At 46.3% G+C, this 15,079-nt stretch overlaps 1 protein-coding gene across 2 annotated transcripts in view; it reads left to right on the top strand.

The window, feature by feature from the left end:
- Positions 1 to 1,706: 1,706 nt before the first annotated feature.
- LOC144678721 (polypeptide N-acetylgalactosaminyltransferase 15-like) overlaps positions 1,707 to 15,079 on the top strand; it is a 94,102-nt gene continuing 80,729 nt past the window's right edge. The window contains exons 1-2 of one of the 2 annotated variants that reach the window (XM_078538556.1): positions 1,707 to 2,695; positions 8,449 to 8,615. In XM_078538556.1, the coding sequence (XP_078394682.1) occupies positions 1,827 to 2,695; positions 8,449 to 8,615 (1,036 nt within the window). In that variant the 5' untranslated portion in view covers positions 1,707 to 1,826. The remainder of the gene's footprint in view (positions 2,696 to 8,448; positions 8,616 to 15,079) is intronic. The other variant, XM_078538555.1, reaches the window with a different exon arrangement.

Genomic DNA, 15,079 nt, shown 5'->3' with positions numbered 1-15,079 from the left:
TATGGCACGGTCAGTTTCACGACATGTGAAACCAGTTTGCAATCGTCTGCTCAGCCTGCCGATGTCAAGCTGCACTTCCTGCCATCGGATATCGGGAGCCACATTGTAATACATCAGCATATCATTATAAGGCCAGCCCGCTGGAATCGTCCCAACCCCCCCCGCTGAATCGACCACCCACATTGACGGAAAAACACACCAGCATATAAAAGGTGTGCTCTTGGCAGGCTGCAATTTGAGGGGAACTTGGAGGCGAGTGCACAGTAAAGTTGTGGAGCACTCACCCAAATCGCCTCCTGGGCTTCAAAGTTCAGACGTATTGTGTTGGGGGTGGCAAGGGCTGCCCTGTGGTAGAGGTGACTTGGCGGGGGGGGGGTGCCAAAGGCTGCCCTGCGGTCAAGGTATGTTGTGGGGGGGGGAGCTAGGGCTACCCTGTGGTTGAAGGTGGCGCACAAGCATTCGGGGTGGGGGGGTAAGGTAGGCGAGGGAAGCAGCCACACATCAATACGGAAACCTTGTATAAAGTGACCAGTCCTCTGCAGCTGAGAGAGTCCAGGCGCAGCCACATTGATATGATTGGAGTCGGGCTTCTAGCTTATCTGCCCACTCAAGCAGCCCAGAGGCATCAAAGTGTCACCAAGTGCTCCCCAGCTTTTCACCCCTTGGACACAGGCTGCAGCCTAATGAGCATTTTAGTGGACTACAGGGCAGTTGAACAACTGGGCATGTTGTACAATCTCCTTGCTAAAGCTGGCCATGGAGCAGTCACTGGTGAAGGCACTTGCAGCCCCTTGCAATGTCACCATCCAAATTTGGACCAGTCTCAGTGACTTATCCTGGTGGAACGGAGGAGATCATTCATCCTGTTGTGGCATTGGGTGGCTATCCTTTTCTGCAGGGTGTTGGCACTGACCACTGCTGCCACCGCCTCCAATCCTGTTTGGTCACACCACTGCCCCTCCTGCAGCCAGAGCGGGTGCTGAGAACATCACAGCGGACCTCCACGGCATCCAAAAGGTGTTCCAGTGACGCATCATTAAACCCGGGGGCTGCAGTCTTTTTGCCTTTCGTGGACATCTCCCCTGCAGTAGTACTGGGCTGGAAGCACTGAGATGTATGTGTGCATCTGGACTATAAATATGGCACCTGGCATGGTGAAGCAGCGAGGTGATGGTGTGGTGAGTGAATGAGAGCCCGTTTGCCATGGGAACGGCATGTTTCCCGGGAATGCGTAAGTAATGGTTTGGGCTGATATGGTGTGAAAAGCCGCCATTGCAGCCCACTGGTAAAACATCGTTTTACCCGCCTGCCACCTCACTTAGTGCAAACCCAGCGTCTCACATACTGTAATCGGTAAGCTCACTTAAAGCTGCCATAGAATCGGACAGTGTGGAACCGAAAAGATTAAAACGGTTACTCCTATGAGAAGGGGTTGAAGATGTGCTTTAAAGGAAGAAGCTTTGTTCTTTACACCTGGTTTATATTATTTGCAGCCTGGAAGACTAAAATGGAAAAAAATCTTCATTCCCCAGTACTGACATCTCTCATTTTGGTACATTGATTCATCACATCCACCAAATAAAAGTGTGTATCCATGTTGATGATGACTGCGCTGGCATTCTGTACATCAGCATTTCACGGAAGTAATTGAGCACAGATTGAGCCCAAAACCAGCAAGATTGGGCGTGGTAGTGAATACAGCAAGAGCGAAAAAGGGGGGGTGCAAACTTGATTTCAGCTGAGTTGCTTTTTGTATTTGAAGAATGGAATACATCAAAGACGGGCACTTTTAAAAAAAAAGCAAAGCTGAACGGTTTTCGCCTGTAATGAGCGGCATCCCGAACCGACTGTTGTCCATAAAAGACTCCACACTCGGCCGTACGGCGGGAGGTGCCGAGAGGGCGCTAGGACCGAGCGCTCTGTCCTGTCAGGGTGCAACAGGGCAGTCACTAAGCAGAAGGACTTGTCTGCATCTGTTGCTCAGCTCAGGGAGGATCCGAGCAGCAGTGACAGGCGGTGTTGCGGGCAAGTGGCGAACACACAAACCCAAACCCCCGGCTGTCAGGGTGTTTCTATCAGCACAAGCATCTTTTTTTATTTTAGTAAACATAAGCAAAGCTCAGCGGCTTCAGAGCATCATTAAAGAGCTGAGAGTGAACCGAATCCCCGAGACTCAGGATGAGATGGACTTGGGGAGATGCCCTTGGCTGAGCCGTTGCTGGTTGTTTGCAGATTGCAGTATGTGGAGGAGACGCTGTGGGTGCGGGCTGCAGCTCACTCCGCTGTACCTGCTCCTCCTGCTGCTGCTGCTGCTGCTCAGCGCCCAGCAACCCAGGCGGACCGAGCCGGCCACCGGCGGCCACACACCGGGGGAAAGCCGGCAGGACAGGCAGTCCCCACCTCAACACTCAGCCCTGGAACTCGTCCCCATCGACTCCTTCAGCGAGGATCAGTTCATCGTGGCGACTGAGCGAGCCGCCCGCTCCCGCTCCCGCCCCAGGAGGAGGGTTTACCGGCTGCTCAGAGCAGCTCGAAGGACCGAGGACCCAGGGGAGGGCGGCAGGCCGGTCCTGCTGAACCCAGAGCCGGCTGGGAGGCAGCTGGAGCGCCTGGGAGTGGAGAAGCGCGGCTTCAACGAGATTGTCAGCGAGAGGATCTCCCTACACCGGAGACTACCTGAGGTACGACATCCTTTGTAAGTACAGGAGCACCCGGAGCTGCTGCTTCTCCCCCCAGAGTCCCCAATGCCACCCTCCCCTCTCACTGCCACCCTCCCCTCTCACTGCCACCCTCCCCTCTCACTGCCACCCTCCCCTCTCACTGCCACCCTCCCCTCTCACTGCCACCCTCCCCTCACACTGCCACCCTCCCCTCTCACTGCCACCCTCCCCTCTCACTGCCACCCTCCCCTCTCACTGCCACCCTCTCCTCTCACTGCTACCCTCCCTTCACACTGCTACCCTCCCTTCACACTGCCACCCTCTCTCCACACTGCCACCCTCTCCTCACATTGCCACCCTCCCCTCTGACTGCCACCCTCCCCTCTGACTGCCACCCTCCCCTCTGACTGCCACCCTCCCCCCTGACTGCCACCCTCCCCTCTGACTGCCACCCTCCCCTCTGACTGCCACCCTCCCCTCTGACTGCCACCCTCCCCTCACACTGCCACCCTCCCCCCTCACTGCCACCTTCCCCTCTCACTGCCACCTTCCCCACACACTGCCACCCTCCCCTCTCACTGCCACCCTCCCCTCTCACTGCCACCCTCCCCTCTCACTGCCACCCTCCCCTCTCACTGCCACCCTCCCCTCTCACTGCCACCCTCCCCTCTCACTGCCACCCTCCCCCCTCACTGCCACCCTCCCCCTCACTGCCACCCTCCCCTCTCACTGCCACCCTCCCCCCTCACTGCCACCTTCCCCTCTCACTGCCACCTTCCCCACACACTGCCACCCTCCCCTCTCACTGCCACCTTCCCCACACACTGCCACCCTCCCCTCTCACTGCCACCCTCCCCCCTCACTGCCACCCTCCCCCCTCACTGCCACCCTCCCCCTCACTGCCACCCTCCCCTCTCACTGCCACCCTCCCCCCTCACTGCCACCTTCCCCTCTCACTGCCACCTTCCCCACACACTGCCACCCTCCCCACACACTGCCACCCTCCCCTCTCACTGCCACCCTCCCCTCTCACTGCCACCCTCCCCTCTCACTGCCACCCTCCCCTCTGACTGCCACCCTCCCCTCTGACTGCCACCCTCCCTCTCACTGCCACCCTCCCCTCTCACTGCCACCCTCCCCTCGCACTGCCACTCTCCCCTCGCACTGCCACCCTCCGCTCTCACTGCCACCCTCCGCTCTCACTGCCACCCTCCGCTCTCACTGCCACCCTCCGCTCTCACTGCCACCCTCCCCTCTCACTGCCACCCTCCGCTCTCACTGCCACCCTCCCCTCTCACTGCCACCCTCCCCTCTCACTGCCACCCTCCCCTCTCACTGCCACCCTCCCCTCTCACTGCCACCCTCCCCTCGCACTGCCTCTCTCCCCCTCACTGTCAACCTCCCCTGACATTGCCATCCTTCCCTCTCACTGCCATCCTCCCCTCACCCGGCCATCCTTTCTCACTGCCACCCTCCTTTCACACTGCCATCCGCTCCTCACACTGTCATCCGCTCCTCACACTGTAGCTTCGCTTAATTCAGATATGTTCTCATTTATCTTCACAATGACCAACGTGGAGAAAGTCGAAACAGCCAACACACACACACACACCTACCTACACACACACACACACACACACCTACACACACACCCCTACACCCCCCCTACACACACACACTCCTACACCCCCTACACACACACACCCCTACACCCCCCCTACACACACACACACCCCCTCTACACACACACACCCCCCCTACACACACACACACACACACACACCCCACACACACACACACACCCCTACACACACACACACACCCCCTACACACACACACACCCCCTACACACACACACACACACCCCCTACACACACACACACACACCCCCTACACACACACACACCCCCTACACACACACACACCCCCTACACACACACACACACCCCCAACACACACACACACACCCCCAACACACACACACACACACACACCCTACACACCCACACCCCCTACACACACAAACCCCCTACACACACACACACACACACCCTACACACCCACACCCCCTACACACACACACCCCCTACACACACACACCCCCCCCCATACACACACACACCTCCCCTATACACACGCACGCACACACACACACACACACAATATATATATACAGACACATAGATGCGGATGTACATACAGATGTGCGGAGGATACTCAGTGTATGATCTGCTCCGACATACCATTACCAGGCTTCAGCAGCGTACAAACCACCCAATAAAAATAAGTCACAGGTTGTGTTGGGAAACTCTTCTCTGTAAGTAATCCAGCTATTGTATTCGGCAAATAACATGCATTCAAAGCACTTTGTCTGTAATGTTAAGGCAGGATTTAGGTGAAAGATTGTGTTTTTGCTGCAGCATGGGATACTTTCTTAAATGTGGTAGTCATGGAACTCCAAAATGTAGAACTAAGGACAAATGGAACTAAGTCAAATACACCAGAATTGTCTCAGTTTCCAAGGCAAGAAGCAGGAAAATCAATCGAGATTTCAGTTCACAATCACTAACCAATGACTTCTGCTGGGAGTACCTGCATGATCAAGGGGTGAAGGAAATATTGGACTCAGTTAAGTTGGCTCCTTGGAAAAAGAATCCCACAGTAGAACAGGCCCTGGCAATAAATGTCTAGATTTCCACATGAAGGATGGCCACTATGATGATGCTGCCAGATCCCATAAAGCCATCTCTTGCATGAGCCACTATGTTCAGAAGTGGATGGATTCAGACAAGTCTGAAGGGGAAATATAGAAACTCAATTAAAAATAGCTTGGAGCAAAATACTGATGGGTTACCCGGCACAATTAAAGTCAAAACTGCACTTGAGTGTCTCCATTTCATCACATAAATTATTTCATTTTTTTAAACAGCTTCTATCATAGTAATAAAGATTTTCAAGAACCCTTAATGAAAAATAAAATGAACAGCATTTGGGGAATATTGACTGAAAATCCCTTTTAATGCAATTTATGTGATTATGGATACCAAGAACAAAGTGGTGAATGTGGGGGAAGAAAGCATGAAAATGGATCCATTCAAGACATTCAAGGCTATAAAATGCATTTTTCTTTTCATTTTTTGCATTGAAAGGCACAGAAGTGCTACAATAACATATTTGGAATTTTCCACATGATGTGTAATACATCCCAAATTATGCATATTGCAAATAAAAACATGTTTGGCATCTTTCACATTTCTTACTGTTTCATAAGCAAATATTATTTTTGCATATATCTAGCTTTTCAATTCAACGTGATTTATCACTGATTCATCTGTCACATCTTTTACAATTCATATCCTGGTTGAGGCCCAAGTTTTAGATAGAACTGTATGATTTGTATAAATGTTATTCCTGTTAAAATCATATCTCTTTTAACCACTGTTTGCCTGTGGAAAAATTAAACGGATTTATTCATAACACTGTAGTATAAGCGTGGTCCAATAGCATTATGTTTTGACCTAGAGGCAATTAAAATAATACCAAATGATGTAGGAGGGATTTATCTTTATAGGAATGCCAGAATTTTCTGTGACTGAGGCTAAAAGGGAACATTTACATAAAGTGTTAAACATTACAGTGTGGTAAATAGGTACAGTGACATGTCAAATAGGTAAACGAGGGAATGTCTATTGTGTACTTCCAATTAAAAAAGCATAGATGTTCTATGGGAAATAATATTTGTTCCAAATACTTTCCCATTTACAAGAAGAAAATAATAGTTGAGCAGCATTTGCTAAGTAGTGATGGCAGTTAACTTTGGGAACGATGCTGTAGGCTCGGGAAGGTGGAGTTCTCAGTCCATTTAATGGCTTCATTGTTTTGGGCAGTACCTTAGCAGGTCTCAGGCCAGTCTGAAGTTGTGACTCTCCCCACCTTGTTTGCTTGGAAGTACTCCAGGACACATGAGAGCATTCTCTATTAGTTATGTCACCAAAGTGGGCTAACATGCTGGTAAGAAATAAGTTTAACTAAAAATGTCAAAACAATATTCTGCTCAGACTAGTTTCTTCTATAAGGTGGAAGAATGCATTGAGTTAAAAAAAAATCCTCCAAATTTTCCATTCCCTTTAAACACTTTGAACATCCTTTTGAAGCTAACCACCATTTTACTATGACAAACAGACACACAACAATCTATCATGCTAACACAAGACTGAAAAGCTCAAATGTCTGATTACTTTGAATACTAAAGGGTTAATGCTGTGTTGAAAAATCATCATGTTGTTTAGTCACTGTGTCACAAATTCATGTGACTTACATTCAGATAAACCTTAAAAAACTAAAGTGATTATCCATAACCGCAGTCAAAAGGAAATACAATACACTGCTCTCGCATGGTTGCGCTGAATTACCAAAGCTGCTCTCCCCCTTTCTTGATCTTCCGAAGCTTGCATAACGTTCCCTGTAATATGATTACAGCCTCATAAAATCTCTTAACTTTATGGTCACAGCCACCACAGAATAATACAGACAAACTATTCATGTAATTATTTTCTGAATTAAATGGAATTTGAAAGTAAATCAGCTTGTAACAGTTGTGTGTGTTTCACCAGAAGACTGACTGGACTCAGTTAAGCTGCTGCTGTCCATCGGAGTGCAGCAATATAATGGTTTTTAAGGATTTACGTTGGATATGATGAATTACATTGATAACTAGTGGCTGTATAATGGAAAATAAAATGTTTTCATTTAATTTAATTGCTCTTGGTCATCTAAGACATACCTAAACTCAGAGAAGCATAGAATATATATGTAAAATAGTACTTGCACAAGTGGTGGGAATAGTAGCAGCTGTTAATGTTATTTAAATAGCTCACCCAGATTTTCCTGTGGTTTATCTTTCTTATCGGCTGCAGTGGGAACCTCCTGTCCTGGCTCACACCCCCATCCCAATGCCGTTCATCCCGCCCACCCACCTTCCATAGTATAGCTGGTGCTGCTCACCCCCAACTGTCACCCCCCCCACTCACCCCCCATCCTAACAGCATCACCAGCCCTGGTCCAACATCAGCGGCACTGGACTGCCCGGCAAAGGGATGGGGGTTGGTGGGGGATGGGCCAGGGGTGTGGGGAGTGGGTTTAGCAGCATCGGGGTGCAGGGGGATGGAAGGAGAAGGGGTGACAGGAGTGTGAAGACAGCCTTCCTGATCGGAACAGCGTTAATAAATCAGTGTAAAAAAGTAGGTAAGTCCTGAGCAAACAGGCCAAGTTTCCACATTGTCAGGCCCTGGGGGAGGTGGGGGCTCCCAAGGGGCATTTCCAGTGAACCGGGGCTTCCTGCAGATCTCGGCCTCCCGGAACTTCCAATTCTGTTCCTACCCTGAAAAGCGGCGAATGTGCCAGTGTTCACCGTCACTGGGACCTTAGGATCTTGGCCAATGGCTAAGTCAAAGTACCAAGCTGATCTGAGGCCTATAGACTGCAAATATACTCACAAAAGGAATAATTAATGGCATAAAAGATTAAGGTTAATTATGGTAAAGAAAGATTATTTTTAATTGCAAAAAAGACAAAAAGAGTCAATGGAATTTATAGTTAGGCCTTGTTATGGATTGCCCCAGTCCAACTAGGTTTAATTATTCTAAACAAATGTAGCAGATCAGAAACAATCTCTATGTCTACGTGAAGCTACTAATCGCATATGGTTGCAAAATGAATATAATCATTGAGTTGTGTGTGTTCATTTGGTTGTTGGATAGAGCTGTGTATCTCATTACTTTGTATGTAGATGCCTGCAGCAGGAATACAGTCAGAAGCTGCCAACTGCCAGCATCATCATTTGTTTCCACAATGAAGCCTGGTCCACTCTTCTAAGGACAGTGAACAGTGTTATGGATACAGCCCCGAAGAAGTTTCTCAAGGAGATCATCTTAGTGGACGACCTAAGTAACCAAGGTATATCTTTAATTAAAAAATACAATAGCTAACAAATACACAATAGTGAGAGGGAGAGAGAGAGAGAGAAATCGTGAGGGGAACAAAGTAAACATTTATTATTGATAGAGAAATAAGGCTAGGGAACAAGTATCCCATTGAAAGTGGGGAGGAGGAGAGAGAATAGATTTGGTTCTGTCAGTAGTGCCCTCATCTCTACTTGACAAGAGAGTTGTCCATGTGAGCTCCAATCTAATTCCACTACAGTACTAAGCAGTTGCATAGGCAGCAGATTTGAGGTTGTATTTGTTCTAAATGTTGTCGCCCGATTCCCTAGTGTGCATGAATAGATACCTCTAGGTCTGTGGAGTCATTTCCCCAACCTCCATAAGATTTTGAATTTCATTATTAAAATGATAAAGTCTGTTTAATCCTTGAGTACGTTTTATTTCATTGCAATTTATCCTGACATCTGTCATTGGGAAAATGATGGACTCTATTATTAAGGAAGTCTTAACAATGGACTTAGAAAATCATAGTACAATCAGCAAGAACCAATATGGATTGGAATTTGTGTTTGACAGTGTGAGGGGAGGGTGGCAGTGTGAGGGGAGGGTGGCAGTGTGAGGGGAGGGTGGCAGTGTGAGGGGAGGGTGGCAGTGTGAGGGGAGGATGGCAATGTGAGGGGAGGATGGCAATCAGAGTGGAGATGACAGTGTGAGGGGAGGATGGCAGTGTGAGGGAAGGGTGGCAGTGAGATGGGAGGATGTAACTAGAAGGGTAGATAAAGGGAAGCCAGTAGATGTAATATACTTATAACAACAAACACTTCATTCAAGTGCATAATCCCTTATAACAACAAGCATTATAATTCATAGTCCCACATCAGAGTCTATAACCACTTGCCAATCAAACTTTGAAATGGCAGGGACCCTAATGTGATAATGGATGGTAGTGAAATAAGTCATGCAGCACTAATCCAATAATGGAAACCCTCAGGCTTATGTCAACAGACAGTGTGAAATAGCAAGCAATCATTTTTTTTAACATGCCAGACATTTTTTTCAAAGATTTAAGTGAAGGGGCTTTTAAATGCCTTGACAGCTGCCTTGACAGGTGTTTCTGACAGGCCCTCTTGACACTTTGACAGATCCTCTAGACAGCTCCCTTTGACTGGTCTGCTTGACACTTTTGACAGCTCCCTTTGACAGATGTTTCTGACAGTTTTGACAGCTGATTTTGACAGGTCTGTTGACGGTTCCAATGAGCTTGGCAGTAATGAGTTTATGCACTTTTTGCGCACATTTATGCCACTTTTAACAATTCCAAAGGGCACCATACCTACCCCCAAGGGAACCTGACCTCCACGAAAGGGCACCTTACCTTCTCCAAAGGTGTCCCAGAACCAGATCCAAATGGGTATATTACCTCTCTAAAGGGGGTACCCTGGCTATCCAAAAGAATCGACCTGCTCTTACAAGGTCTAATATGCACATTTTGGGTTTCACACTTCAAGGCTACCAAAATCTCACTTCAGTGGAGGCAACTGATGTTTTAAGTGTCCAGCTTCCTTTGTAAAATGTGCATACATGAAATGCACCCAGCCCCCATTCCTGCCTCTGTGAAAATGGAAAGTTTAGCATAAGGGTCTGATAAATACAGGGTTAATGTGGGACTGAGTACACCACCACCCACATAGTGATGTAAGAAGGAACGTGACCCAGAGTTAGGGGCAGTGTGGTGTTGACCTGAAACATGTTAAGATTTAGGCATGGAAATAGCTTCTTGCCTGTACCCTTTGCTGTATGTATGTATATAGATACAAGTTAGTTAATAAAGACTTGCTGTTAACATGCACAAGACTGTGAGGACTTCCTTAACAGACACATTCTGTAACCAACACTATTGCAACATGGTGGCAGCTGGGGATCAAACATCCCTCAACCTCACAAGAATGCTGAAAAACTAAGAAAAAGAAAATCTTCAAAAGATTCTGAACTCAAATAAGTTCTCAACTGAAGTTACAGACACAGAGAAAATTCACCAAAAAATGTTCCAGACAGAAGAACTTGGAAGCTAAGGGCAGAAGTCTTACCACAGCAGAAGACTCCATAGAATCTCCCTTGGAAGTTCAGCTTCAGCATGCAGAGTCTATAGCTTGTAAGGACGAGCTAAATCTTTTTAACTTCCAGGCTGCAGCCAGTCCTGAGGAGCCCCTTTTATTAATTCAGTCAGAAGCATGGTTTGAATGGAACCCATTGCTAATCCCAGTCCCCGACTGCGAGCCTCAACGCGTGGCCTACAATTTGAAAAGAAAGGAGAAAAAAAATTAATAATTAACTTACTCAACTCTCGGTAACCTCGTGACCATCCGAGTTCTTAAACTGCAAGCCTGCGGTTAATTTAAAATGCCTCACTGCTCGCAACGCTATATCACTGAATAAATCAAGTCAGCAGACAGCTGACCCATGCAGCCATTGTTTAACATTCATCTTCCAGTAGCACACCACTGCCATTCTGTGAAACCTACCAAAACCTCCAAGGAAGGTTTTGCAGGAAGATCGGAGAGAAAAAAAAAGGCAGCTGCAGAGCCATTTTGAGCAAAATGGTTCCTGCGTAGCCATTCTTAAAGGGGCAAAGACATTTAAAGCTGTAACTGCTGAAAAGCAGGGAGAAAAAAAAGTTACTTCACAGCCATTCTTAAAAGGGCAACAACATTTAAAGCAGTGGCTGCAGGAGAAGTATTAAATCACCATGGATCAAAAATCCAATTTACCAGATTTGTTTGGACCAACACAAGGGCCAAATCCAAGAGAACGTTTGGCATCCTTAAGAAGCGACCTTTCACATTACCTGAGCACATCAGGCCCCTCAGTAAAAAACCTGAGGAAAACTAAATTAATGTACTTTTTTTTACTACTTTGGTGATCTTGATAATCACATTATCATGATACAAGGCATTAATGAATCCACAACCAACCTGAGGGAACTGTTAACAGCTTTTGATGAATATTTTAATCTTCAAGCTGAGGAGAGTTAAGAGCTTAAAAAGAGGCATAAAAAATGGCCAGGAAAGTGACAAAAGGCAAAAGACAGCACCTGAACAAACCACACTGGGGCGCAGAGAAACACAGAATTTTCCTTAAGCTGCAGTAATATATCTTTATGGGAACTGAGGACAGAGATCCCAAATTATTTCCTTTACGAAGATGTGGACATGTTTCCAGAACTGTACCAGCAGGTAGTAGTGGGCAACAAGGAAAAGCCCTGTGGCAGGTGGATCAAGAAAAAGCAGAAGTACGATCAGAGAATGTTGTCTCAAAGCTGAGCTGGAAGAACTCAACCTGAAGTGCAGACAAGAAAGGCACTCACAGAGCTCATTGCCTTGAAAGACTCTTTAACAACATTGAAAAGACATTGAATGCTACTTCAGAAAAAGCAGCGTTGGATCAATGGTGACAAAGCTAAACACTGATACACAGTGAGAAGACAAGGCAAGAGTTGAACGAGAAAATAAACATTTGAAAGAACAGTTATTTGTCCTTCAGGATCAGATTCAAAAACAACCCTCTCGGCAACATGATGGAATAAAGAATACCACTAAACCTTCTTCCCGCCACAGGAATGCTCTTCCTCAGCCTCAGAGGGCTTTGAGATGGCTCACACAGAGAAAGGAGAAGAAACATCAGTGCCAAGGAGATGAATACTATGATCGTTTATCCCGCAAGAAACTATCGAGAGTAATAGTAACCATGGATCAACACAACAGCTAAACTGATGAGGCATGTGTCAACATTACGCAATGGAAGAAAAGAATGAAAGCATACTTAAATGCCAGTCCAACCTCCAAATCAACAACAAGAACCAAAACTAACAGAGCCTGCCACTCTTCCAACAGAATGGCGAACGAGATGTGGAAGGGCTATAAGGCTTCAACCACCTGAATCTCTAACTTCAAGGACTTGAAGTGGGGAGATGAGGTAGTGAAGATGTTGTTAATGCTAATAGTAGCAATAATATTGGAATAGTATTAAGGTTGTAACAATAAGATAAATGCGTAAGATTTGTAACAATGTTATGACTTGAAGTAAACTAATGTAACTCGATATCCCTGGGATAAAGACTTGGGGGAGATGTGTAGTATAAGGGTCTGCTATATAAAGGGTCTGCTATATACAGGGCTAATGTGGGACTGAGTACAGTGCTGCCCACAGAATGATGTAAGAAGGCACCTGACCCAGAGCTGGGGCAGTCCAGTGTTGGTGTGTTAAGATCCAGGCATGGGCAGGATTTTGCACTTGGCGTGCGAGCTCGGCATGGGCGAGCGAGGTGGTAGGGAAGCCAACCGCCACCCATGATCAGGCCCGGAAGGCAATTTCATGCTGGCGGGCCAATTAAGGCTCACCCAGAGTGAAACGCGAGCGGCAGTGCTCAGCGCTGCCTGTGCGGGCGGACGGAGTGGGAGGAGTGTGAGCCAGGCGAGCACAACCTTTGCACGTGCACACAAGTGTGCGCAACATAATCTCCCTGAGGCACAGAGCTGCCGCAGGGGGATGAAGATATATGAAAAAAATAATTAAAAACATAAAAATGTAATGAAACATGTCCCCTCATGTGACTCTGTCACATGAGCAGGGACAATGTTATTAATGAAAAATTAAAGTTATTATTTTATTTTTATTTGCTTTTGGAAACCTCATCCCGCCCGTGGGTGATGTTCCCAAAGAAGTGCAAAGGCTGCTTGGCGTTTTCGCCTACTCGCCAACCATAAGGTTGGACAGGCAGCGAAAAATTTATTTTAATGAACTCTTTAATGGCCTTAATAGGCCTTTTAACTGTCGACGGGTGTGCTGCCAACTCCAGCGCATGCCCGCTGACCAAAAATATCGCATCATTTTACATGTGTGCCCACCCGCCAAGTGAAAAATTTTACCCATGGAGATAGCTCCTTGCCCATACCCATTACTATATATGTGTATATAGTTACAAGTAATTAATAAAGACTTGCTGTTAATTTACAGAAGATTATGAGGACTTCCTAACAGACACATCCTGTAACCAACACCATTACAACAGGGAGTGCCATGTTTAGGGGAAGTACTTATGATTTTTGGGCAGTTCCTTTATTTTTGCCACAACAGAGAGGCTCTCCGTCATGCTGAAAATGTGAGCCTACATCTGCAGTTCGGTGTGCAGATTTAATCTCCATATCTAAGGAAGGATATCCTTGCCTTGGAGGTGGCATAGCGAAGGTTCACTAGACTGGTTGCTGGGACAAGAGGGTTGTCCTATGATGAGGGACTGAGTAAATTGGGTCTATACTCTCAGGAGTTTAGAAGAATATTAGGTGATATTATTGAAACATACAAAATTCTGAAGGGAATCGACAGGGTAGACACTGAGAGGCTGTTTCTCTTGGCTGGGGAATCTAGAACAGTCACACGATAAAGGATTGATCAGTTAGGAGTGAGATGAGGAGAGATTTCTTCACTCAAAGGGCTGCCATTGTGAATCTTTGGGATTCTCTACCTTTTGTACCCCAGAGGGTTGTTAATGCTCCATCATTGAGTATATTACAGGCTGAAATAGAATTTTTGTCTCTCAGGGAATCAATGAATATGGGGATCGGGCAGGAAAGTGGAGTTAGGGCAGCAGATCAGCCATGATTGTATTGAATGGCAGAACAGGTTCGAGGGGACATATTGTCTACTCCTGCTCCTATTTCTTATGTTCCAATGGATTACGGTGATTCAGGCATTCAGGGTTTTAAAAACGGGAGACGTTTTTATCAGTTGACTGAAGCCCTGCGAGGACATAGTACTTTGTCGTCACAAATAATTAATGTGAATTCAAGGACCAAGTTTAGCATGTATTTCAAATAGCATAATCTAAAATTACAGATATTTTAAGCATAATTTAAGAACAAAATAAAAATCTGTTTCTATTCCCTTTCATTTCCCCTCTCCTTTTCTCATTCCCTCCTGATAGCTGCTTTATTGTGACTGAAAGTATCCTTTGTTATTCAGCATCTCGTATTTGAATGTGTGGGTAGGTGGAAACAGCCATCTGTCAGCCACAAGATATCAGATTGGAACTCAGGGGATCTTGATTGTTCATCTCTGCTGTGAATCTTCAGTTCATATTATAAACTGGAATCAAAGATAAATTTTACTGAGGTTTTAAAAAAAAGTTAAATTTCAAACTGCTCAATAATGTATAAGTTCAGACATTGCCGGGTATGTGGTTATCTGTGCAATTATAGCACTTGAAACCTGTAACTCTGGCACGCAGCCAGAAATTCAGTAAATCTGGTAAATCAACAAATCCTGTTTTTTAAAAAAAATAATAATAAAACACTCAAATTCTGTAAATCTCTTCAAGATCAATTAGTGAAATATTCCAAAATTTACATGTCAGCCTGAAGTCTTCTATGTTTTGGTTGCTTCAATCGCAACCATCAATTTTTACACATGTTCAATCATTCT

Source organism: Cetorhinus maximus, chromosome 3, assembly GCF_964194155.1.
Source record: "Cetorhinus maximus chromosome 3, sCetMax3.hap1.1, whole genome shotgun sequence".
Classification (NCBI taxonomy): Eukaryota; Metazoa; Chordata; class Chondrichthyes; order Lamniformes; family Cetorhinidae; genus Cetorhinus; species Cetorhinus maximus.
The sequence above is the reverse complement of the archived record's forward strand: the minus strand, read 5'-3'. Positions and strand labels throughout refer to the sequence as shown.